Source organism: Pistacia vera, unplaced genomic scaffold (genome assembly GCF_008641045.1).
Source record: "Pistacia vera cultivar Batoury unplaced genomic scaffold, PisVer_v2 Contig404, whole genome shotgun sequence".
Classification (NCBI taxonomy): domain Eukaryota; kingdom Viridiplantae; phylum Streptophyta; class Magnoliopsida; order Sapindales; family Anacardiaceae; genus Pistacia; species Pistacia vera.
The window spans coordinates 487,450-513,969 of NW_022196229.1; the positions used below are offsets into that span (position 1 = coordinate 487,450).

Genomic DNA, 26,520 nt, shown 5'->3' on the forward strand with positions numbered 1-26,520 from the left:
TTAATAAAAAAGAATTTATAAATGTAATACGACTGTTTTTAAAATTGGCTTTAAATTTTATTGTTGGCAATCTTGTTGTGATTTTTGAATTAAAAAATGATATAAAATATATGCCGGTGATAATTTCATCTTAACAAAACCTTGCTTTCCTCACAACAAAAGAATCCGTCACGGGCTGGGGCCCTTAACCGAAGCCAAGCCTTTTATGCTGCTTGTCTGTACTGTCACAACCTTTTCTTCTTTTGACTAACTACTTCAATTATTAATTTATGCATAGCATTAGCACGACCTACCTAACCCACCTATCCCTCATTTTCAATTACTCTAAATTATGGGTGGAGATGCAACCGTATTCCATATCCTTTCTTCGTCTTTCATTCCTCTCTCTCTAGTTTTACTTTTGTGCAATGGAATCAACAGATGACCAATCCTCATGGCAAAGACCTTCCAGTTTCCTTGGGAAGCACCGGATGGAAGTTGTTATATCCCATCTTCATAACAGAATGAACCTTATTAAGGTAATCCGTCTTTAATTCCTGTTTGTTTATACCATATTATATTTACACAGAAGATTAAACTTTGATTCAGGAAGAGCTGGACGAGCTTGAGACAATAGGTGGATCATCCATTGTATGCAATGAGTAAGCAAAGAAACAACTCTTGTATTCACAATCATCTGGTTATCGTTATCATATTCCTTACTTGAAAATGTTTTATTTATTCTTCAGACTCATATCAAGTGTTGAATCAGTTGCTGATCCACTTCTTCCAGTGTAAGAAAAGCAAGAAAAGCATTACATAGTTTCCATTCGTTACAGACGCCTAATTGTTTCTTTTTACGATTTAATTGTAGTACTATAGGTCCAGCAGAAGTTTCCTGGGATCGGTGGTTCAGAGGAGCCCGTAACTCTCGAAACCACAAGCGGTGGATCTAGATGTCATGTTTCAATTTTCAATACCATTTACGCTTACATCAACTTAGGACCAAAGAAAACAATCCTTGTTTTATGCATTTTTTTTCTTAATCCATGAATGCGAACACGATATTATGTTTTGCTTAGATACTATGACTATCAACATTTCGAGTTCTTGGTAAGGTACAACTTTGTTAGCACTGGCTGTGCCGATGCAATTTCGTATTTTCTAGGCCTGCAAATAAATCGGCATGATTTATGCAAACACTAGTAAGTTAACGTCCAACAAGACTCCTTTATTGGCCGCATATTTTGGTGAGCTAGCTCATATCACAATTGTGCGATCCTCCGTAGCAGAAAAAGAGAGAGAAAGCTCTTAGTGGGTTGGCAAAGTAACAACGCTATATATATATATATATACACACACACACACAAAAGCATATTACGTGTCATAAATGGAATTGTATGTTAATCCGCACCCTTTGTGTGACATTCAAAATGCACATTTTAGTTGAGAATATCCAGAACCATCATCGATGAAGAGACACCGGGGAAAGCACCTCTTTTGGTCCAGTGACATTGGACCTAGAAATTAGAATGTCACTATAAATGAATTTATAGTGAAGATTGAAAGGGGCATAAAGACAAGACTATATTATCCATAAACTAAAGCTTAAAAACTTACAAAAGCTGGACAGCAGGAGACCTGCAATGACAAGTTTCATACACACGCTGAAATGTCAGCTAGCAAAGCAAAGTGAAGCAGTTAATCTCCATTGCAATGTACAAATGTTACAACTGTTCCAGAGCCCTTATATTTACATAGTAAACCAACCTTTTAAAAACGAGATAGCTCACAAAACCTTGGTTCAGCCAGTCGATCTGCTAAAGAAAAAAAGGGAAGAGTAACAAGCATAAGGTTCATAGAGGGCTCTTATTTCAAAAAGAGAATATCATTACGTGTGTGTATATATATATAATAATACTATACTTACAAAGATTTCCATACATCATTTTGTATAGAGATCTTTGTAAGATTTCTTTGTAAGTGTGACATTACTCATATATATATATATATATATATATATATAGCAGACATACGATAACACCAGCAAAATAAATGTTACCATAAACATAGATAAAGCATCAGACATCTGAGTGTATCAGCTACTATGTTAAGGAAGTCCATAATCATCTTGTCAAGCTAGAAGACAATCAAGAACACCATGACACCCTTTACTCTCTCACCTCAACCAAGAAAGAAAAAAAGGCAAAACCTAGCAAACAACATTTCCGAAAGAATGTGAAGCAGGTATCGTATTCAATGCAAAACACACAATTATAAGAATTACTAATGCAATTATAAGCTGACTTCTAGCCTTCAAATGAAAGAAGTTTGCCAGGTTAGATAACTTCAATGCCCTTTGTATAGATCCAAATAGATATGTTCAAGGGAATGACTCTCCCCAAGTCTAACCGCAAGAGTTATTTTTTTAATTTCTTTTTATTTTTGATAAGCAACTCAAGCAAACAAAAACCAATAATCGATAGAGGGATAACATAGTAGAGCATGATTGTACAGGGCATATCTATAGACGTATGGGTAAGGACAACTTCGGAAAACAAAAACTCAACTAAGGAAATCAGGACAAAATTTCCTGAAATCAACAGTGAGATTATATGATGTAGGAAAAAAACATCATTTTAGTCTTTTCATTTTAACGTCTTTGGGATTGATTTGTCAAATATCATTTGAGTTTTTTTTTTTTGTTTTTGAGTTGTTTTGGACTTATATTTTGCATTTATTAGCATTGGAAATCTGCTTCTTAAGCCTATAAACAGAGGCTTTGTCGTACATTGATTTCATTGATCTTTAAATATGAATTTGGCTTTCTCCCCAAGGGTTCTTTATTTTTTCTCTAATTACTTTTCCCTTTCTATTTCTTCTCCATTTTCTAGCTTGTTCTTCCGAAATTCTATCGCTCTTTATTCTCCTCAGGTTATCTATTTTCTCCATATAGTATTTTTTTATCTGTTCCATTCTCTGATTCACATGCTTTTAATCAAGACACTACCACCTCTAAAAATATGAAGAATAAAGATAAAAGGCAGATCTCCTCAAGTGGCACCAAGCTCAAAGAGAAGTCCAGAACTTAGCTTTGATCCATAAAAAATAAATCTAATCTCTTGATATTTCTCATTTTCCATACTTACTCTGCCCTCCTTAACACTTCACATTTAAATTCTTACACCAATTGTTATGACAAATTAGCCCTGGCCCGTTCTGGGCCAGTGACCACTTACAGCTGATGCCCTGGGAATTTCCAACCCCCCAATATGCCTCAACAGAAAGATTGACATTACAAGAATTACTGAAGGAGATAAATCTATATTATAATGATCTTTTTTCTTTCCCTGTCCCAATTGAAATGGTATATGTCACAAGTTTATGACCAAAGATGCAAGGGCCAAAGAACAAACAACCATACAAGCATCGTATGTGTAAATGAAATTAGCGGGGAAACTGCCATACAAGCATAAAAAAATCCACGACGCACAATCACCCAACATATCTGTTTCCATGTCTATTAGTGCAGAAGATCAACAATCAGTATTACTCGGAATACTATTTTTCTGCTTTAAATAATAACCAATACATAGTGTACTAGGTTTTTAGTATCACATATGTTCAAGAACTATGATTTAATTTAAGAGAGAGAAAATTAATAGACTCAAATGGAAAATATATTCCAAAAGATACTCATCTTGATTTCAAAAGTTCGAAATACAATGGCTACGGCTAGTCACCTAACATCCAAATCTATCTTTGATTGGATTTCTAATTTGCAATCACAATTTTTTCTCATTCTAGGAATGTGGTCACCACTAATTCGCCCTCTTTCTTTCTTACAATTTCAAATTTTAAGCTTTTCCTAGCACCTTTTAAGCTCCTATACAAGAAACTTTTGATGAAAGTGTTCATTTTCTCACAATTATAGAAAAGAAACATAGCTGTTATATAAATTTCTTTTACAAAGGGAATAACATTTTGATTCAATTCAATTACTAATGTGTCCTTGAACTTCATTATCTTTTGCCAATCTGATATACTGACTGGCAAGAAAACAAATCATCAATACATGAAACATAAAGGCCAAACAATTAACTGTAATATAAAATAAAATAAGAAAAGAAAAAAGGAGGAGAGCACATACCTCCAACATGCAGGTTGAAGATATAACACTTTCCTCTCCCAGCATCAATATCTACATGAATTTTGATGTTATAAGCAGACACCATGTAATCAAATCAAACTTCTCAAACNGAATAACATTTTGATTCAATTCAATTACTAATGTGTCCTTGAACTTCATTATCTTTTGCCAATCTGATATACTGACTGGCAAGAAAACAAATCATCAATACATGAAACATAAAGGCCAAACAATTAACTGTAATATAAAATAAAATAAGAAAAGAAAAAAGGAGGAGAGCACATACCTCCAACATGCAGGTTGAAGATATAACACTTTCCTCTCCCAGCATCAATATCTACATGAATTTTGATGTTATAAGCAGACACCATGTAATCAAATCAAACTTCTCAAACAACTTGGGATGAGAGATTTGATGTTAAAAGTGTTCCCCGAAAACCTTCTTCTGCATGCTGCACATTCATCCTCTGGTCAGAAAGCTCATCTGCAGAAAAACATCAAGCATGTTAGTACAATGAACAAACATCACTTCAGAGTCGCATACTAATTTCCTGTAAAAGAAAAATACAGTTATAGTCATTTATCACATATATGCATCATGAAGAAATGGTATTTAAGCTTTAACCACATATCCGTGACTCAGTCTTAGGCCATGTTTTAAATATACATCAAATGTCATAAACGTGCATATGCAGGCAACACATACAACAATGAAATGTGAAAATCCCAATTAACATATACATCACCTGACATCTAATCGATATTTTAGAAGCATATATCACATATCCAAAAGAAAACATCATCTACTACTATCACTAACATAGTTTGAAATATAGTGCAGTACAGTATATTCATCAATGTCCTAAAACTTTGATTGATTTTTAAATATTCAACTGTAAGCATGTACTCAGTCCATTTTAAGTTGACATCTCATCAGCATCATTCTACAAAGGCTTTCCATAATTCTGATGCATTCAACCCCCTCTCATTGCAAAGAATATGTCCTTACTATGGCATCAACACACCAAGATGAATTATGTAAAGGGAATCAAAGGAAATGATTTTCTCTAGAAAAAACCAGTTAAAAACCAATTAATCCTAAACACAATTCTTGATGATTAATATAAGCATAAAAATGTTTATTACCAGCAATATCACGATGCTCATGGATTTCTGAATCTTGCACCCAAAGCTTGTCACCTGGGAATATATTCATATCTGCAAGAGTAGCATATTCCGGCTCGATTATCCTTTGACCTTTGTGAAGTATCTGGTTTTCCTTAACAATCTGCATACATTGACTTAGTAAAAAAAAAATGCTTGTACAAACAAAACAAATTCATCATGACCATATCAACTCACTTAAAAAGCTTCAACAGCATAAATGTGCATGATCTTAGATCAAGGGAAACAAAGTTTCGCTTCATAGAGATATAATACGAGCAGCAATGTGTCAATGTTGAAGAAGATACACATACCAACCAGAAAAGATTCCAGACTATCAATGAATTATTTCAAACACCTTACACATTCCATATTCACCAAGAAATTTCATGAAATGCACATATGTAAGAATCAACAATACAAAATCCAAATTTCACAGATATTGTCTTGCTAGACCAAAAAGGCAGAGTAATTAGAAAACTTTATGCAGATTAACAGATATCTTTTCACATTAATGAAATTATATTATCTCCTAAACCTTAAACTGCTAAAAAATCATTGACCATATGATAACAAGTATTGAGGTGCCACATGATGACAGTGCAAGTGAACAGGAGTCTACACCACGGTAACAGGAAATATAACATCCTTGTATTCATATGTGAGAATGCATGCATTTCCACTTAAATTTATCAAACTACTCTAAATCAATCCAGATTGTAGAACAGAAAATTTTCTTTGAACAAAACCATATCTACCAAGAATTCAAATCTGCAAATTATGATGAACAAGTTCCTAAATCTCATAGATTTCTTAGATGTGGTACAAGCCTCTGATAGTTAAGTTCTCCACAATTGTTTCAGAAGATATTAAGCATATCACAGTTCTCAAATGTCCAATCTTCTGTAACATTTAGAAGGTTCCAATATTATCAAAGATGCACTATCAATCAAAATTCCATATATTTCTTCATTTACACTTATCCATGTAGCTTACCCCAAGAGATTCCCATATCATCATTTTTAATTGGTATATAGATGTGGAAGCAGAAACTTTTAAATTGATTAAACTTCCATAATTGGTCTTCCTAGAGCGCTTTGATGTTCGTCGATCTGGCTCAGAGATAGACTCAGATGCTTCTAAAATTGATCTTGGAGCTTCTTTTCCACGAACAAGACATACATATATGTCCTCATCACAATAATTGAGCTTTTGCATCAACTCACAGCTTTCTCTTTCTCCAATGCAATCCTCACATATCTAGGGCATGAGACAAGAGATTTAGCTTGAAAAGAATTCAATATAAAGTATATATGAATATTCAGTGATATCTTTAAAGACAAAAGATATGCAAAATGCATGATAAAAATCCTCTGGCAACAAGCTGTTGCCTTCAAATAAACAACCTCAGAACTTTAAAATGATAGTTAACAAAAAACCACAATACAGGAAGCAAGAACATTCAGAATCCCCTGAGTATATCTGAACTCCTAATGCAGAAATTGTGAACAAGCATCAATCGACAATATTTCCAAATGGAACAAAACATACTGAAAACTGATAGACTGCACCCACCAAATATATATCTGAGGGTAGTAATTTATGACATGATTTGTCAGCAGCACATAAATGAGCACAAAGTTAGCAGATTTGGATTAAAGTTAATTATGTTAGTGCCATCTTTGTGTAAACTCATTCAACCAGCCAAATAAACAAATCTTGCTGATACTAAGCCCCTTAACCATGTAATCCAAAATTAGCAAGATAGTTAATTGCATCATATAAACCAGGAAGATATAACTGTCAATTAAACCAAAAGCATTTTTGTAAAAAGTATTTGTCATAATCAATCTCTATTGTTGTAGAAATTGAGCACATACTGTTAATTTATCATTTTATGAAGACTAAACTTAGTCAAGTGGGTTGAATGTTGAATATATATAAAAAGGTTAAGTCAAATTAGTGTAAATGGGATAAGTAAATCAAATTTGTATAACTGAGTCAAGTAGGTTACATTGGGTCATGTTTGATGCAGTTCATTAATTAAAAAGTATCATCTCATTTAATTGACATGATCCATTTATCAAAAGAGTTAAACAGGTTCTTTTATATTATTTACTAACAAAAGGGGTCACATTTATATTTTTGAACTTTGACAAGATAAATTAAACTGATTACATTCAGGTTGCCGAAATTTTTTTATTAACCTCGACAAGACATTAATCCAGCCCACCAAAATGAAATTGTGACCCAAACATTAGCCAACTACAGACACAAAAACAAATAAACATGCATGCATGCACGTATATGCATATAAAGTTTCACATAGGATTCAGGATATCTTATTCTTCATCTTTACAAGGGGTATTATAATAACAACTATAATTAAGTAGAATAATGCTACACTTACACAATTGGGAAATAAAGTTTGTATCCCGACTAACGTGATAGCTTATTTGGCATTGTTACATCTTTTATTACATCATGTCATCATTAATGTGGTACTGACAAATAAGTTGCCACATCATTAGTGTCCAACTTTGTAAGTCTAGCATTATTCAAATAAGTAAACTAAAATTCAATATAAAACTCCACAGTTAATACAAATAGAGATGCTTAACAATCAATTCTTCTGATGGCCTACATTCATTACAATCATGCTTTTTCTCTGACTCATACTTTCCAAGATTATTTGGGGTAAGAAATAGTCATAAGTTACTTTGAATTCTCGACAAGAACATCAATTAAGTTATATACATCACGGAGTTTTGCAATACCTAGAATTACTGTAAACAATTCTATTACACAAATGGGGGTCCAAATTTCTCATAAGATCAGCAAGAAAATGCTAGTTGTTTCATTAAATTTTTTACTAGAATCTAATGGTTTTAAAGGAAATATCAAAATAACTAAAGCAACAAAAGTTTCAACTAAAAGACAAGAACCATATTACTTTCAAACATAAGTACTTAATTGTAATCAAATTTGATTACAAAGAGAATCCAAAAGTTGCAACACCATACAACACCAAACATAAAAAACAAACAAAAAGGAAAGGCAAAGTTCTGAATTACCTCAGGGTTAGTCCTGACCACTGGATGTCTGGATTCAATCTCATTATTTTCTTCATCATGAGGGCTGAAAGTATCCTGACATATTGGTACTTCTTTACAGGACCCAACCAAAGTATTTCCTGCATTATTACTGAACTCAACTTTAGCAGATATGCCTTTCTCCTGAATTCCACCCCAATCTTCACAGAAACATTTCCAGTCATTCTCAGTAACAATTGTCAGCCCATCTGTCTAAAATCCAAAGACGTGGGAAAGTGGGTTAAAAGATATTTTTATAATTTATTTGATAACATAAACAAACTCTTGAGAAGAGATTCTACTATTAGAGCATTTATACAAAAAGTTAGTCCAATCATCAGCATCCACAGTGCTTTAATAAGCTATGTCCCAAAAAAAAAAAAAAAAAAAAAAAAAAAAAAAGAATCAAATGATATGATATAACATGAATGAAGATTCAATATTGCCACCAGTAACTTTCAATTCAATACCATAAACTAGCTGTAAGCAACGTTGGGTCGATTTGGTTAGGCCAAAACCAAATCAACTTAATCACCTGTCCAGTACCTTGTTTTAGCCTGAATAAACCCACCAGCCTAAGGAAAATTGGAGAGAACCACCAATTTAGAGTATTATCAGGTAGAGGGCTGGGGCAAGCAATTTTTCTCTTTCCGTGGTTCAGTGGTTCTTGTGAAATTTAACCAAACTGAATGAGCAAGTGGATATGGGTTCTAAGTTTTGAATTGAATCATATAAATGTATATGAAATGAATCAAATAAATTGGGTCAGTTGGCAGTTTGCATCAGATAGGTGGGTTGGGTGCCCACTAATACCTTAAACTACACCTTTACACTTTGATAATGATGCATGTATACATACATCATATACTTACCATAGGACCCTTCTGAACAATTAAGCCACGTTTGGAAACCAGGTCAGGAGGCCTTTCTAAGAGTCGCAAATGCTGTCAAAAGAAAAAAAAAAATTATGAAACTGCACAATTATCAGGAAGGAACAAAGAAGAAGAGAAAAGGTAGAAAATGAAAGCACATGTATCAATACACATCTCAAATGCCCACAGCGTTATAATATCATAATGTATTCCACACACACTGAATATAAGTCAATTTTAACACTAATGGTGTTGAACTTCTAAAAATAAGATTATAAGTTTTATTCCAATGGAAAAAGATCCCATCAATTCAGATAAAAAATTTCAAATAAGTTTTATACCAACGTCAAAAGATCCCATCAATTCAGATTATAAAAAATGTCGTTGTTTGGAGGGAGCCAAACGCATCAAGTTACCTTTCCCCAGAGGAGAGAAAATAAAAAGAGCTTTTACCAATAGTGTAAATATATAACAACGTATAAAACAAGTGCATAATGAAGACAGCAATTTACCTTTTCACATTTAACTGAATCAATGACACCATCCAGAATTTCAGGTCCCACAGATGATGAAGCATTTTTTCCACTTGTACTTATGTAGTTTCTCCACTTTGTAAGCCATGATGAGGGCACCAAGTAATATTTGCCATGCAAAGATAGTGGAATACTTCTACCCAGAGCTAATTTTTCATGATTTTGGCGCTGTTTAAGCTTCAGAGCCCTGCAGCAAAATTATTAGAAATCAAGAAACTTAGTAGACATATTAACCAAAAAAGAAAATTAAGTGTTCAACTAAAATAACCTTATAGAATCCTCCATGCATGCCACTTCAGATAGTTCTTCGCTGCATTCGTTACACTGTTTAGAGTCTAATGGAAAAGCTGAACAACCCAAAAGATCATTAGGTTTTACTTTTTTAGCGTCTTCATAAATGAAGAGCCAGAGACTCTCAGGAACCAATAATCGCTTAGCACCAGGAGCTTGCTCCGGCATCAGTTGCCAATGGGGACACCTAATTGAAGTCGTTGGTCCTGCATCAGCTTCACAAGGAGCATCAAGATTTTTTCTTTTTGTCCATTGTTGCAACCTACAAAGAATAAAGTTTATCACTATATAACCGCCAAAATATCAGACCAAGCAAACATAAAAAATCACGTACAATAAAAATGATTAAATATGATATCAAATCCCAAAAATTGAAAACTGAAAAGGAGACTGCTGAAATTACAATTAATTATGACCTCAAGAAATTTTATCATTAAATAGGAACACCATTGTAAATTCAAACAGTTGATATGTACAAGAAAGGGAAGGAGAGCAACAAGATCTTATGTTCAGCATGAAAACACGTTCTCAGAAACTGTATGTAGTCCATGATCAGTTAATTTCTGAGACAATAAGAAGGATAAACAAAATCAGGACACAAAAAAAAAAAAAAAATTTGATCATACCATGGCCTAGACACATAGTATGTTCCTTCTCCAAACTTTCCTGATAACACGTCATCTGCAAGCTCTTTCATTGATTTTCTTCTATCTCTATAGCTATCAGCACATACCATAGTCCGCGCACCATCAATAAGGCATTTCAAACAGTAGTCATCATTGGTCAGGGTTGGCCCCCCATCATACTGAATTTTACAAGAGTTTAACAGAAAGTCATGAGTAATAATATTACTGCAAAAAGGGTAAATAAAAAAGTAGAAGAACAAGAAAAAGAATCAATTACATAACCCAAAAACAATTCACAGATTCACAGGGGAACAACAATCTATCCAATATTCAGCATACTGCTTCATCCCTCATATTAGACCATGTGAATTCTGCGTTATTAAGCTCTGGATCAATGAATTCTGTCTCCTTGACAAAAGTGTTAAAGAGTCTCATACTAGAGCTTTCCCTGCCCCCATTGGATTTTTCAGATATGAATTGAACTAGATTAAAATCCCCCCCAAGACACCAATTAGGACTGCACAATCCAAAAAGGCCAGCCAATCCTTCCCAAAAAGAAGTCCTCTCCTTAGGTCTGCAAGGATCATAAACACCTGAAGATTTGGCATGCCAAGCTGGGAACAGGGCATACGGTCATTCACTAAAAAGTTCTAAGGAATCACATTTATTATGAAAGCTTTACTCACATCCAAAACGGGATAACCGGTGGAACTTTGTCTGACAGCTAAAAAATGATAAATGCGATTGAAATTGAGAAGCTCCAGGTGATTTCATAGACTCTATGCTACAACAGTCCAGGAGTATCACATGTATTCTATGACGCCGTTTCCCCTCGGAGAATAAATATTGCCCAAATATCCCTAAGCGGTCCTGGGAGGACAGCTTTTTAATTGGGCCAGTCATTTTACATGAGAGGGTTGGGGTTCCAATGCCCAAGAGGCAACCATAATAACCTTTGGCAGCATCTCGTTTTGAGGTTCAAATGGCTTTCCTCCCTAGGCTCTTTAGAGTTCTCCCTATCATGATCATTTCACCAATCACTAAGACATCTCATCATGTTCATCAATCAAAGAAAAAAAATAAGCATCCCCAAATAAGAAACCCTTGCTACAAACAAGTGAAGAGAAAATGTGCAAAAAGAGCCACAGAAATTAAGAAACTCAATTAAGAAAGACTAATTACATTAAATTTCATGCAAAAACATGAGGCTAAATGAGTGTGTGAATACCTTAGAGAACAATTTAATCCAAGCTTCAGTGGATAATCGCTTCATGGTGCCAACCTTTGATACTGGAACTTTCCCATGCAAGCATTGCAGAGGAGCATTGTCTAGAACACTGCATCACGTTACATTGCAAAACATCAATAACTATAATACGCAAGGATTTATAGGTGCAAGCTTCAATGCCAACAAAATAGATGAAACCCAGGAGATGCCTAGGACAATGGAAAACTAAATACACAAAAAAAGCAAATATCCTAGTCTACAGGATCAAGCAGAAGATTTACAAGCACCAAAAAAAATGAAGAAAAACTTCAAATAGCATAATAACAACAGCATTAAAGGAAATTGTACATACGGTGGGGAAATGTTATCAGCCCATTGGCGAAGCCAATCTGCGGAAATCCAATAAAATGGTTCTTCGATTGACCGAACAGGTGCTTCAGAAAGAACTGACCGCACTTCCTGTCTGCGTTTTGTAATAATATCCAATTCTCTGTCCCGCTTTAATTTGTATAGTTCACAAGCATCAACATATGATGAATTCAATTCTTTTATCTCTTCACAAAGATGAGATGGAAGAGAAACACCATCATGGAAAAAGACAGTATCATTTTCTATTTGCATATTGTGGACATCACAGGCCACATGTTTCTTCTCGGCATCTTTCTTGCTACACCTCAGGTTATACATCAACATATATGCATCATTTGAGGTGAATCTCTCTACATTACAACCATTACAAGATTCTGAAGACTGTGGCTGAAGAACAGCATGGTTTACATTCATGCCATCCATTCCTTCTGTATTCGATGGACAAACAACAGGCTCAGAACAACCACCTTTACTACAGGAACTTGAAGAACCTTCTCCAAAAGGACAATGACCTAAGTTTGAGACATGCTCATCATCAAATTCCCACCAGTGCCCTGTATTCTCATCCTTAATAAGCGCGATGTAATGACCACTGTTTACAGCAGTTCCCTTGTGAATCAGAACAGCTGACAAATCATATATCAAATCAAACTGAGATGGCTCGGAGAGTCTCTGCTGCATATTCAATTCTCCAGGGAAAGAAAAAGCAGAAGTGATTTTCTTCTTCATAGTCGTCTACTGACACAAATTAACACACAAAGGAAACATTAATATAGGGACAACAGATACCATGAAGCTAGTTTTGCATTTTAGACAGACTGAAGCTATTGTAATCAGGAGAGACTTCAAAATAATGAGGAGGCAAGAAATTTTGTTAACCAATAACAGTTTCAAATCAGAGCCTACACAACCTTTCTACAGCCACAAAATGATATAAAGTTCATCATTCAGCTTGTCAGACGTAATGAATTTCTCATCAACACTAAAGCTGAGAGCCAGATGACTGTAGCAAGCCAAAGACAAGTAGCATCTATCATGGCATACAGAAGGTAGCAATTTGGAGTAAAAAAAAAAAAAAACTCAAAACATTGTTAGAACTCCACATAACCACTCTATACAGGTTAAAAAGTAAAACTGTCACCTCAAAAAAGGATTTATCCTTTCAAACATAACCCTTTATTCTACTTACACATATGTTATCCAATGCATGATTACTAACTTATAGCACGTCATAAGTCAAACTAAAACTGCAGCAGCATATTGTCCACATAAATGAAATGATAAAATCTCTCATTTGTTAATAGTCAAGCATCACAAACTTGAAAAAATGACAGGCAAATGAGACATAAAGGAGACAAAATTAGCATGTCTAACAGTATTACTATTGTCAAAATAACTGCAAGATACTGGGACATAATGTTCTCAAATGTGCATGACAAGGTACCTTTGGAAGGAAAACACAACGCTTGAGCTGAAAATTAAGAACTTCAGGAAGTGAGCGTAGCTTGATGCTCCGAGTAGCATCAACTCTTGCTCTACATGATTCGCAAAAATACTGATTATCTCCGTGAAGCTCTTCCACACTAAGGTAATCATCTAAACTCTCATCTATAGTTTTTAAGCCCTTGACGTTTAACTCAAGCTCATAAAAGTCTTCCGTCTTCGCAGAAGCTTCAGAATCTTTTCCACATTTTGAGCACCTAAATACCAAAAAGAAGGTAAACAACAAGAGAGTGGAAACTAAATATATAAACACATGCCGCGTCCACAATAAATATAGAAATTGATAGAGAGGAAAAAAGAAGAGGAAAACATTTGAAAACAAAGCTTGATAACACCAAAGAGCATCAATATCTAGATTAAGCAAACTACTTCTTCCAAAATAGCTAACGACTCCTATGCATGGATATTCAGCAAGAAGCATGCGAGAATATTTCAGATATCAACAGTGGGCATTCTCTTAATAAAAATCCTTAACAACAAAATTCAAACCAAATGGATTAACTTTTGTAAATATTATAACTGATACATCAATATTTTCTGAAACAATAAGTGGTCAACTTCTAAAGTTGGCTTCTGAGATGAGCTTCAAGAAATTTAATAAGAGAAATTAACAAAAGTAAAAACAAAAAATTTGATCCTTTCTAATTAATTGTGGTTATCATTCAATCATTATCTACTGAATTCTCCTTTTATCTTTATTCTGTCTCTTGATGGCTTCTCAAATTTGTATCACTCCTTTTCAAGTTTGAAATAAAATCTTTATTTTAGCTCCCTCCACTCAAAAAGAAAGATGTAAAGAACAATGCACCATTATGACTCACAATAAGGAGCCAAAAAGTATCAAACAACTTAGAGAACAGAAGTATAATATTAATGGACAAAATGCCCAAAATCAAAATCTATATCGGTATGAAACTACAAAAACTAGCATTTGACATAATCCATTCTTACGTTGTCACATGGGACACACTCCCACGGAAAAGATCTTGAACAATTGTTCTAGCCTTGGAAACTTTAGAATGGCTAAAACAACGCTCAAGCAAAGAAAGAAGCAAGGTCAAGAACTCGTGGCTATCCTGTTGAACTCCATTGTCTAACTCCAATGTTTTAATGAATGGAGCTGAGTCAATAAAAGCCATTTTACTGGCACGCAACTGTGCAAAAAGTCTTGCAAGTTGTTCCAACACAGGATGTTGTTTCAAAACATCAGGCTCAACAGAGAAAACACCTTCACGGAATGATTTATTCATGTATAAGCACTGCAGTATACTATTTGCATAGCATGTTGCGCCCAAATTAGTCAATCCAGCAGGTGAGAAAGCAGAAGCACGAAGATCCTTGCATGGGTCTGGACCAAGAGCTTGAAGAATGTCCGAAATTTTCTGCCATAAGCCAGATTTACGACTTCCATTGTGAGGTGGAATCAGCCCACAGAAACAATTAGGGTTATCTTTAGTATTCACACGGCAGCTTTGACAAACTGGTTTCAAAATCATGTACAACTGTTTCACATCATCATCGGTTACTTCACCTGTTGAATGAATTTTCCTACAAAGCCAATAGAAATGCAAAAACAATATATATCAGAGCACAGATAGAAAGGGATACAGATTTATCTATCTAGTAAACAGAAAAATACTAGTACCTCAATACTAAATATATTTAGGAAACAGAAAAATGCAAGTACCTCAATATTTCAGAAGCGCTATCAGAATCAGTCCCTTGTCTGTGCCTTTTATTTTTACTCCGAGTGGTTGGTCGGCTCATCTTTTCAGTAACCAAGCCTGCCGTGATCATACATAATAATATTTTGTTACACAAAGTACCATCCCCTCTTATAGTATCAGATATTCTTATTGAAATTATTAATGCTCGTATGACGCTAATATCACAATTCAAACAGTCTTCGAGGAAGATTAAAGAGAGTAAAACCATCATTAAAAACATATTATCCCAATAAATAATCTCTAGAAAACAAATATCAGCTCTAGATAGAGAGCTCGATGGGACGACTAATATTAAAATATTACCAACTGAGAAAAAAACAGAAGGGTCTCTTTCTTTTACTTGGAATCAGAAATTACTCCTGAATATAAACAACGTAATTGCAAGTGTAAAGAATAATAAGACATCCTTACTAACCGGAAGTAAAATAATCAGATAAAAACCATCAGATACATCAATTTAAGCTAGAAATTATAATATAGACCCACATATACATTGACTGGCATCAATTTTGTCATGTGGAATGATTTTACATCTATTTTAGTTCTTAAAATAAGCCCGATACGACCCAAACAGTTAGAGGAGAACAGCTTAAACAAAATGAAATCATGTATTGTAACTAAAGAGGAAAAAAAAATCAGAATCATGATCATGATTTTTTAATTGAGAGAATAAAAAATGAACTGTACCGGAACGCGAATGAACGCTCTCCTGAAAAAGAAAAAGATCACAGGCACAATCACACTAATATAAATATGAAGATGTGTGGATTTTGCTTCAATTTGCTGCGGTTTTATTCAGATTTTGTGAAGAGGAGAAGTCGCAGAGTTTGAGAGATGGAGGGAAGAGAGAGAAACTATTTTTATTGACGCGCGACTTGAGAGGGTTATGTATAAGCTAAAGGGTCAGGTTATCAGCGGCTCCGGAGTCGGGTCCGGGTACAAGATTTTTCAGACCATCGTTCAAAATATTATATTTAGAGGCGTTTAGTTCAAGAATGTTAGATTATTGGGAATGTTAGATTACTGAAAAGATAGATTATCTTAGAAGATTACTGAGAATCTTTAAGAAAATATGTTTGGTTAGTTGATGGGTATATTATATTAATATGGTTGGTTATGAGGAATAAATTGGTGGGTATGTTATTTAAATTATTAAATTGTCCCCTTTACAAATATTAATATAATATTATTTTTATTATTAATTTTTAAATAATTTCTTTTAAACCCCAATATTTCAGATTTAGTTAAAACACCCCTGCTTATATAAAACTTTAATTTATTACGAAATCACCCCCACCTCCTGTCGCCGCCTGCCACCATCGTAGACCACTGCCGGAAGTCTCCAAAAGTCCCCATCAGCAACTCACTGTGACCAAGAGACTTCGATATGGCCGAAAAGGGACACAGGATCGTTGCACACAAAGAGGAGATATGCAGAGATTAAACAAAACTTAAATAAACTTAAAAAAAAAAAAACATAAAACTTAAATAAACTTAAAATAAACTTAAATAAACATTAATTTAAATAATCTTACAACTTAATAAGACAACGGCGGCAGAGCCACACAGAAATCATATTAAGAAGTGAGATTAACACTTAACTAGGTAACGGCGGCAGTGCCGCACTGGAACCAAATTAAGTGATGAACAAAAATTTAAAGAAATAAAGAACACAAATAAAAACTTAAATAAACATTAAATAAAACTTAAATAAACATTAAAATCAAACATGATGAATGATTATTAAAAGAACTAGAACTTGAAAGATTAAAAGAGAATAATCAAAGAACTTGAAAGATTAAACAAACATTGAATGATTATTGAAAGAAATTTAACTTACAATGAAAGCTTTCTTTTTGGAGAGCTTTTGGGAAGTTTACATCAAAAGAAAGTGAAAGAGAAAGTTTGAATTGGCTTGGCAAAAGCTTGGTCTACATTACACTAGGGTTACCATCCATAGGAATCCTCTGGTGGGTCAGTCTAGTGAACTTGCATACAGCAAACACCCATGTGTTGCACCAGGTTGTCACTAAACAACCTTGACAAGTGAGATCAGTCACTGCCTTTCGACAGGGCCGTTCAACGCTATGATAGCCTTACCGTATTATCTGTGCCCTTACTTCAGAATAATACTAGGGCTACGGACGTTTCTAGAATGGCCACCATATGTGCTCATAGGGTTCTCACTATCAAGATTTGAACACTTGATGCCCTCGTCACGATTATACAATTCTAAGGACATATATCAATACATACAATGATGATTTACGCGAATAGAATAAATGTCTATTATTGATCAATGAACATTATTACAAAGTGTCAATTCTACAATAATTGATTGGCTCTAGGGCACCTACTCTAACAATCTCCCACTTGCACTATAGCCATTCATTCATGTATTTAATACCAAATGATCTCAAGTGCCTTTCATGCTTCTGCTGCGATAGAGGCTTTGTTAGTAGATCTGCGAGATTGTCGTCAGTATGCACTTTATTGATCTGCACATCTTTCCTCTCACCTATCTCTCTGATGAGGTGGAATCGTCTGAGTATGTGTCTGGACTTCTGATGAGACTGTGGTTCCCTAGCTTGAGCGATTGCTCCATTGTTGTCACAATAGATGTCTATTGGATCAACAATCGTGGAAACCACACCAAGTTCAGTGACAAACTTCTTAATCCAGACTACCTCCTTGGCTGTATCTGATAATGCAATATACTCAGTCTCTATTGTAGAGTCCGCTACGGTGTTTTGCTTGGAGCTCTTCTAGCTCGTTGCACCCCTGTTGAGACAAAATACAAACCCTGATTGAGATCGATAATCATCTTTGTCGATTTGGAAACTAGCATCGCTGTATCCTCTTACAGTGAGCTCATCTTCCCCTCCATAAACCAAGAACATATCCTTGGTCCTGTTCAGGTACTTAAGAATGTTCTTGACAGCTATCCAGTATCGCTCACCTGGATCTGACTGATATCTACTACAAGTGCTCAAAGCACATGAGACATTAATCCGAGTACATAGCATGGCATACATGATGGATCCAATTGCTGATGCATATGAGATCCTTTTCATCCTATCTCTCTCATCTTGTGTTCTAGGACACATTTCCTTCGAGAGATAAACACCATGTGACATTGGAAGAAATCCCTTCTTGGATTCTTTCATACTGAATCTTTTTAGTACTTTGTCAATATATGCGCTCTGACTTAGGCCAAGTAACCTTCGCGATCTATCACGATAGATCTTTATTCCAAGGATGTAGGCTGCTTCACCTAAGTCCTTTATGGAGAAGTACTTAGATAACCAAGTCTTTACCTACTGCAAGTTCAGTATATCATTCCCGATCAGAAGTATGTCATTGACATACAACACTAGGAATGCCACTGTGCTCCCACTCACTTTCTTGTAAACACAAGGCTCATCTTCATTCTTGATAAAACTGAATTCTTTTACGGCTTCATCAAAACAAATGTTCCAGCTCCTTGAAGCTTGCTTGAGTCCATATATGGATCTCTACAACTTGCATACCCTATCAGCTTGCTCATCAAGAATGAAACCATCAGGTTATGTCATATACACATCCTCTTCAAGGTTTCTGTTCAGGAAAGCTGTTTTGACATCCATTTGCCAAATCTCATAGTCATGATATGCAACAATCGCAAGCATAATCCGGATGGATTTCATCATGGCAACCGGTGAAAAGGTTTCTTCATAGTTAATACCATGAATTTTTTTAAAACCTTTGGCAACCAGTCGTGCCTTATAAGTATGCACATTGCCATCCATGTCAGTCTTCTTTTTGAAGACTCATTTACACCCTATGGGTTTTACCCCTTCAGGTGGTTCCACCAGAGACCATACTTGGTTTTGGTACATGGAGTCCATCTTAGATTTCATGGCTTCAAGCCATTTAACAGAATCTGGATCTGATATAGCGTCTTCGTAGGTTCTGGGTTTGTCGTCTTGGTAGACTAGTACGTTACCATGTTGAGTCACGAGATAACCGTATCTCTTGGGTTCATAGCGTACTCTCCCAGATCTATGTAGCTCCTGTGCTACCTGAGGTGGTTTACTTTGATCCACAAGTTGTAGAGTAACCTCCTTATAATGTTTAACCACCTTTTGTGGCACATCATCCCATCCTTCGTTTAGTATTATTTGTGGTTCTAGAACTTCATTGTGTTCTGCTTTTCTCCCACTAGTACTTCTTAGAAAAAATTCCTTTTCTAGGAAGACTCCAGAAGGAGCAAGAAAAATTTTGTGCTCTTCTGGGTGGTAGAAATAGTATCCTTTGGTCTCTTTTGGATACCCCACAAATATACATTTACAGGAATTTGCACCTAGCTTGTTAGAAGTAAATTTCTTAACATAAGCTTCGTGATAAGAGCTTGAAAATACACATTTAGTTAGTGGTTTATGGGGATTAATTGTGGGAAATTAGGCTTAATTTGGTAATGTTGCTTAATATTTTCATAATTGCCTTTTACGGGATCACGGGTGTTTTTGGGTGTTTTTAGGCTACTAGTGCTTAAATGTTATGCTCGAATGAAGAATCATGTTGGCAATGGAATGAGTGATGAGGGGAAACAAACAGATCAAGAATTGGAGTTGAATTGAAGAAGTTATGGAAGTTGAAGTAAAGGGAAGATTCCAGATTACGTTCCAGCTTGAGCATGCCTCGGTATTTTGAGAGTATCTTGAGATGTAGAACTCTGATTAAGACGATTATTAAACTGTTGGAAAGCGGATTCAAAGGGCTACATTTCATATGTTTACACTTTTCCATATTTCATCGTTATCGAGTTCAAAAATCACAATCTCTAAAGAATAGTGAAATGATGCGGGAAGAAGCCCAGTAGCTAATGTGCTGCAGCACAGTGCCGGGGCATAGTCACAGAAGTTAAAAACTGGTTATCTATTTTTAGGTAGGAGAATAGGGTTAAGAGTCCTAAACCAAATAGAATTAAGGGAAATAAAACCCTAACCCTTGTGGGATATAAATAGAAGTCTTTTAGCATTATTTGGGGGATGCTTTGGTGAGAAGAAGAGGAGAAAAATCTGCAGAGAAGAGAAGTAACAGAAGTTCTAGAGCTTTTATTCACAATATAGAGAAGTTTTCCTTGTTCTTTTCTTATAAACTCGTGATGATTGTTTTAATAAAGATGATTGTTTCTTTTATGTTTATTATGAACTAAATTTATTCTCTAGGGCTAAGATGTAGCCCAATCTCTTGATTATGTATTGATCTTTTATTGTTAATTTTCATTAAGAATTCTTCGTAAGTTTTACTATTATTCCTAACACTTTTGATTCTTAAGGGCCCAAGAATTGAATGAACTAATGGACTAGGTTGAGATCGAGAGATGATACTTAGTTGGCCTAATTTTTAATCCAAGCTTCAGTGGAAATCGCTTCATGGTGCCAACCTTTGATACTGGAACTTTCCCATGCAAGCATTGCAGAGGAGCATTGTCTAGAACACTGCATCACGTTACATTGCAAAAAAATAACTATAATACACAAGTATTTATAGGTGCAAGCTTCAATGCCAACAAATAGATAACCCAGGAGTGCCTAGACATGGGAAAACTAAATACGCAAAAAAAGCAAATATCCTAGTCTACAGGATCAAGCAGAGATTTACAGCACCAAAAATGAAGAAAAACTTCAATAGCATAATAACACACATTAGGAAATTGTACTACGGTGGGGAAATTTTATCAGCCCTGTGGCGAAGCCAATCTGCGGAAATCCAATAAATGGTTCTTCGATTGACCGAACAGTGCTTCAGAAAGAACTGACCGCACTTCCTGTCTGCGTTTTGTAATAATTCCAATTCTGTCCCGCTTTAATTTGTATAGTTCACAAGCTCAACATATGATAATTCAATTCTTTTATCTCTTCACAAAGATGAGATGGAAGAGAACACCATCATGGAAAAAGCCAGTATCATTTTCTATTTGCATATTGTGGACATCACAGGCCACATGTTTCTTCTCGGCATCTTTCTTGCTACACCTCAGTTATTACATCAACATATATGCATCATTTGAGGTGAATCTCTCTACATTACAACCATTACAAGATTCTGAAGACTGTGGCGGAAGAACAGCATGGTTTACATTCATGCCATCCTCCTTCTGTATTCATGCAAACAACAGGCTCAGAACAACCACCTTTACTACAGGAACTTGAAGAACCTTCTCCAAAAGGACATGACCTAAGTTTGAGACATGCTCATCATCAATTCCCACCAGTGCCCTGTATTCTCATCCTTAATAAGCGCGATGTAATGACCACTGTTTACACAGTTCCCTTGTGAATCAGAACAGCTGACAAATCATATATCAAATCAAACTGAGATGGCTCGAGAGTCTCTGCTGCATATTCATTTCCCAGGGAAAGAAAAAGCAGAAGTGATTTTCTTCTTCTAGTCGTCTACTGACACAAATAAAACACAAAGGAAACATTAATTAGGGACAACGATACCAAGAACTAGTTTTGCATTTTAAGAGACTGAACTATTGTAATCAGAGAGACTCAAAATAATGAGAAGGGCAAGAAATTTTGTTAACCAATAACAGTTTCAAATCAAGCCTACACAACCTTTCTATAGCCACAAAATGATATAAAGTCATCATCAGCTTGTAAGACATAATGAATTTCTCATCAACACTAATGCTGAGAGCCATAGGACTGTAGCAAGCAAAGACAAGTAGCATCTATCATGGCATACAGAATAGCAATTTGGAGGAAAAAAAAACTCGAATATTGTTAGAACTCCACATAACCATCTATACAGGTTAAAAAGTAAAACTGCCACCTCAAAAAGGATTTATCCTTTCAAACATAACCCTTTTCTACTTATCATATGTTATCCAATGCATGATTACTAACTTATAGCACGTCATAAGTCAAACTAAAACTGCAGCAGCATATTGTCCACATAATGAATTGATAAAATCTCTCATCTGTTAATTCAAGCATCACAAACTTGAAAAAATGACAGGCAAATGAGACATAAGGAGACAAAATTAGCATGTCTAACAGTATTACTATTGTCAAAATAACTGCAAGATACTGGGCATAATGTTCTCAAATGTGCATGACAAGGTACCTTTGGAAGGAAAACACAACGCTTGAGCTGAAAATTAAGAACTTCAGGAGTGAGCGTAGCTTGATGCTCCGAGTAGCATCAACTCTTGCTCTACATGATTCGCAAAAATACTGATTATCTCCGTGAAGCTCTTCCACACTAAGGTAATCATCTAAACTCTCATCTATAGTTTTTAAGCCCTGACGTTTACTCAAGCTCATAAAAGTCTTCCGTCTTCGCAGAAGCTTCAGAATCTTTGCCACATTTTGAGCACCTAAATACCAAAAAGAAGGTAAACAACAAGAGTGGAAACTAAATAATAAAACACTGCCGCTTCCACAATAAATATGAATTGATAGAGAGGAAAAAAGAAGAGAAAACATTTGAAAACAAAGTTGATAACACAAGAGCATCAATATCTAGATAAGCAAACTACTTCTTCCAATAGCTAACGACTCCTATGCATGATATTCAGCAGAAGCATGCGAGAATATCAGAATCAACAGTGGGCATTCTCTTAATAAAAACCTTAACAACAAAATCAAACCAAATGGATTAACTTTTGTAAATATTATAATGATACATCAATATTTTCTGAAACAATAATGGTCAACTTCTAAAGTTGGCTTCTGAGATGAGCTTCAAGAAATTTAAGAGAAATTAACAAAAGTAAAACAAAAAATTTGATCCTTCTAATTAATTGGGGTTATCATTCAATCTTATCTACTGAATTCCCTTTCATCTTTATTCTGTCTCTAGATGGCTTTCAATTTGTTCACTCCTTTTCAAGTTTGAAATAAAATCTTTATTTTACTCCCTCCACTCAAAAAGAAAGATGTAAGAAACATGCACCATTATGACTCACAATAAGGAGCCAAAAATATCAAACAACTTAGAGAACAGAATTAAATATAATGGACAGAATGCCCAAAATCAAATCTATATCGGTATGAAACTACAAAAACTAGCATTTGACATAATCCATTCTTACGTTGTCACATGGCACACTCCCACGGAAAAGATCTTGAACAATTTTTCTAGCCTTGGAAACTTTAGAATGGCTAAAACAACGCTCAAGCAAAGAAAGAAGCAAGGTCAAGAACTCGTCTATCCTGTTGAACTCCATTTCTAACTCCAATGTTTATAATGAGCTGAGTCAATAAAAGCCATTTTACTGGCACGCACTGTGCAAAAAGTCTTGCAAGTTGTTCCAACACAGGATGTTGTTTCAAAACATCAGGCTCAACAGAGAAAAACACCTTCACGGAATGATTATTCATGTATAAGCACTGCAGTATACTATTTGCATAGCATGTTGCGCCCAAATTAGTCATCCCAGGTGAGAAAGCAGAAGCACAAGATCCTTGCATGATCGGCCAAGAGCTTGAAGAATGTCCGAAATTTTCTGCCATAAGCCAGATTTACGACTTCCATTGTGAGGTGGAATCAGCCCACAGAAACAATTAGGTTATCTTTAGTATTCACACGGCAGCTTTGACAAACTGGTTTCGAATCATGTACAACTGTTTCACATCATCATCGGTTACTTCACCTGTTGAATGAATTTTCCTACAAAGCCAATAGAAATGCAAAAACATTATATCAGAGCACGATAGAAAGGGATACAGATTTATCTATCTAGTAAACAGAAAAATACTAGTACCTCAATACTAAATATATTTAGGAAACAGAAAATGCAAGTACCTCAATATTTCAGAACGCTATCAGAATCAGTCCCTTGTCTGTGCCTTTTATTTTTACTCCGAGTGGTTGGTCGGCTCATCTTTTCAGTAACCAAGCCTGCCGTGATCATACATAATATTTTGTTACACAAAGTACCATCCCCTCTTATAGTATCAGATATTATTGAAATTATTAATGCTCGTATGACGATAATATCACAATTCAAACAGTCTTCGAGGAAGATTAAAAGAGATAAAACCATCATTAAAAACATATTATCCCAAAAATAATCTCTAGAAAACAAATACAGCTCTAAATAGAGAGCTCGATGGGACGACTAATATTAAAATATTACCAACTGAGAAAAAAACAGAGGTCTATTTCTTTTCTTGGAATCAGAAATTACTCCTGAATATAAAACGTAATTGCAAGTGTAAAGAATATAGACATCCTTACTAACCGAAGTAAATAATCAGATAAAAACCATCATAACATCAATTTAAGCTAGAAATTATAATATAGCCCACATATACATTGACTGGCATCAATTTTGTCATGTGGAATGATTTTACATCTATTTTAGTTCTTAAAATAACCCCGATACGACCCAAACAGTTAGAGAAGAGCTTAAACAAAATGAAATCATTTATTGTAACTAAAGAGGAAAAAAAAATCAGAATCATGATCATGATTTTTTAATTGAGAGAATAAAAAATGAACTGTACCGGAACGCGAATGAACGCTCTCCTGAAGGAAGAAAAAGATCACAGGCACAATCACACTAATATAATAGAAGATGTGTGGATTTTGCTTCAATTTGCTGCGGTTTTATTCAGATTTTGTGAAGAGGAGAAGTCGCAGAGTTTGAGAGATGGAGGGAAGAGAGAGAAACTATTTTTATTGACCGCGACTTGAGAGGGTTATGTATAAGCTAAAGGTCAGGTTATCAGCGGCTCCGGAGTCGGGTCCGGGTACAAGATTTTTCAGACCATCGTTCAAAATATTATATTTAGAGGCTTTAGTTCAAGAATGTTAGATTATTGGGAATGTTAGATTACTGAAAAGATAGATTATCTTAGAAGATTACTGAGAATCTTTAAGAAAATATGTTTGGTTAGTTGATGGGTATATTATATTAATATGGTTGGTTATGAGGAATAAATTGGTGGGTATGTTATTTAAATTATTAAATTGTCCCCTTTACAAATATTAATATAATTATTTTTTATTATTAATTTTTAATAATTTCTTTTAAACCCATATTTCAGATTTAGTTAAAACACCCCTGCTTATAAAAACTTTAATTATTACGAAATCACCCCCACCTCCTGTCGCCGCCTGCCACCATCGTAGACCACTGCCGGAAGTCTCCAAAAGTCCCCATCAGCAACTCACTGTGACCAAGAGACTTCGATGGCCGAAAAGGACACAGGATCGTTGCACACAAGGGAGATATGCAGAGATTAAACAAAACTTAAATAACTTAAAAAAAAAAAAAACATAAACTTAAATAAACTAAAATAAACTTAAATAACATTAATTTAAATAATCTTACACTTATAAGACAACGGCGGCAGAGCCACACAGAAATCATATTAGAATGAGATTACACTTACTAGGTAACGGCGGCAGTGCCGCACTGGAACCAAATTAAGTGATGAACAAAATTTAAAGAAACAAGGAACACAATAAAAACTTAAATAAACATTAATAAACATTAAAATCAAACATGATGAATGATTATTAAAAGAACTAGAACTTGAAAGATTAAAAGAGAATAATCAAAGAACTTGAAGATAAACAAACATTGAATGATTTATGAAAGAAATTTAACTTACAATGAAGCTTTCTTTTTGGAGAGCTTTTGGGAAGTTTACATCAAAAGAAAGTGAAAGAAAAGTTTAGAATTGGCTTGGCAAAAGCTTGTCTACATTACACTAGGGTTACCATCCATATGGATCCTCTGGTGGGTCAGTCTAGTGAACTTGCATACAGCAAACACCCATGTTGCACCAGGTTGTCACTAAACAACCTTACAAGTGAGATCAGTCACTGCCTTTCGACAGGGCCGTTCAACGCTAGGATGCCTACCGTATTATCTGTGCCCTTACTTCAGAATAATACTAGGCTCGGACGTTTTCAGAATGCCACCATATGTGCTCATAGGGTTCTCACTATCAAGATTTGAAACACTTGATGCCCTCT

At 35.0% G+C, this 26,520-nt stretch overlaps 2 protein-coding genes across 5 annotated transcripts; one reads left to right on the forward strand and one right to left on the reverse strand.

Moving 5' to 3' along the window:
- The first annotated feature begins 263 nt into the window (after positions 1-263).
- On the forward strand, positions 264-1,025 carry LOC116142028 (guanine nucleotide-binding protein subunit gamma 2-like). 3 transcript variants are annotated; one of them, XM_031427487.1, is made up of 4 exons: positions 264-518; positions 589-641; positions 729-773; positions 862-1,025. In XM_031427487.1, the coding sequence occupies exons 1-4, from the start codon at positions 408-410 to the stop codon at positions 905-907; spliced, it is 255 nt and encodes an 84-aa protein (XP_031283347.1). In that variant the 5' UTR covers positions 264-407; the 3' UTR covers positions 908-1,025. The 3 variants fall into 3 exon arrangements, with proteins under 3 accessions (XP_031283347.1, XP_031283348.1, XP_031283346.1); XM_031427486.1 differs by having other exon boundaries at positions 271-518; positions 854-1,025; XM_031427488.1 differs by lacking the exon at positions 729-773 and having other exon boundaries at positions 266-518; positions 854-1,025.
- A 645-nt stretch (positions 1,026-1,670) lies between these two features.
- LOC116142030 (ubiquitin carboxyl-terminal hydrolase 26) lies at positions 1,671-25,058 on the reverse strand. Of its 2 annotated transcripts, none has more exons than XM_031427490.1 (15): positions 25,041-25,058; positions 15,495-15,591; positions 14,759-15,355; positions 13,749-14,004; positions 12,288-13,039; positions 11,936-12,044; positions 10,708-10,886; positions 10,059-10,343; positions 9,770-9,977; positions 9,258-9,329; positions 8,368-8,598; positions 6,290-6,553; positions 5,276-5,417; positions 4,416-4,613; positions 1,671-1,796 (listed from the first exon to the last, which is right to left on the reverse strand). In XM_031427490.1, exons 2-14 carry the CDS (start codon positions 15,572-15,574, stop codon positions 4,519-4,521), a joined length of 3,270 nt encoding a protein of 1,089 aa, XP_031283350.1. In that variant the 5' UTR covers positions 15,575-15,591; positions 25,041-25,058; the 3' UTR covers positions 1,671-1,796; positions 4,416-4,518. The 2 variants fall into 2 exon arrangements, with proteins under 2 accessions (XP_031283350.1, XP_031283349.1); XM_031427489.1 differs by lacking the exon at positions 25,041-25,058 and adding an exon at positions 16,222-16,395.
- Between the last annotated feature and the right edge of the window lie 1,462 nt (positions 25,059-26,520).

Coding starts and splice junctions, on each gene's coding strand:
- LOC116142030 (XM_031427490.1), bottom strand. CDS start 15,574: ATGAGCCGACCAACCACTCGGAGTAAAAATAAAAGGCACAGACAAGGG. Junction 9,978..10,058: donor TGCATGGAGGATTCTATAAG/GTTATTTTAGTT, acceptor ATTTTGCTGCAG/GGCTCTGAAGCTTAAACAGC. Junction 5,418..6,289: donor TGATATGGGAATCTCTTGGG/GTAAGCTACATG, acceptor CAATGTATGCAG/ATTGTTAAGGAAAACCAGAT.
- LOC116142028 (XM_031427486.1), top strand. CDS start 408: ATGGAATCAACAGATGACCAATCCTCATGGCAAAGACCTTCCAGTTTC. Junction 519..588: donor ACAGAATGAACCTTATTAAG/GTAATCCGTCTT, acceptor ACTTTGATTCAG/GAAGAGCTGGACGAGCTTGA. Junction 774..853: donor GCTGATCCACTTCTTCCAGT/GTAAGAAAAGCA, acceptor ATTTAATTGTAG/TACTATAGGTCCAGCAGAAG.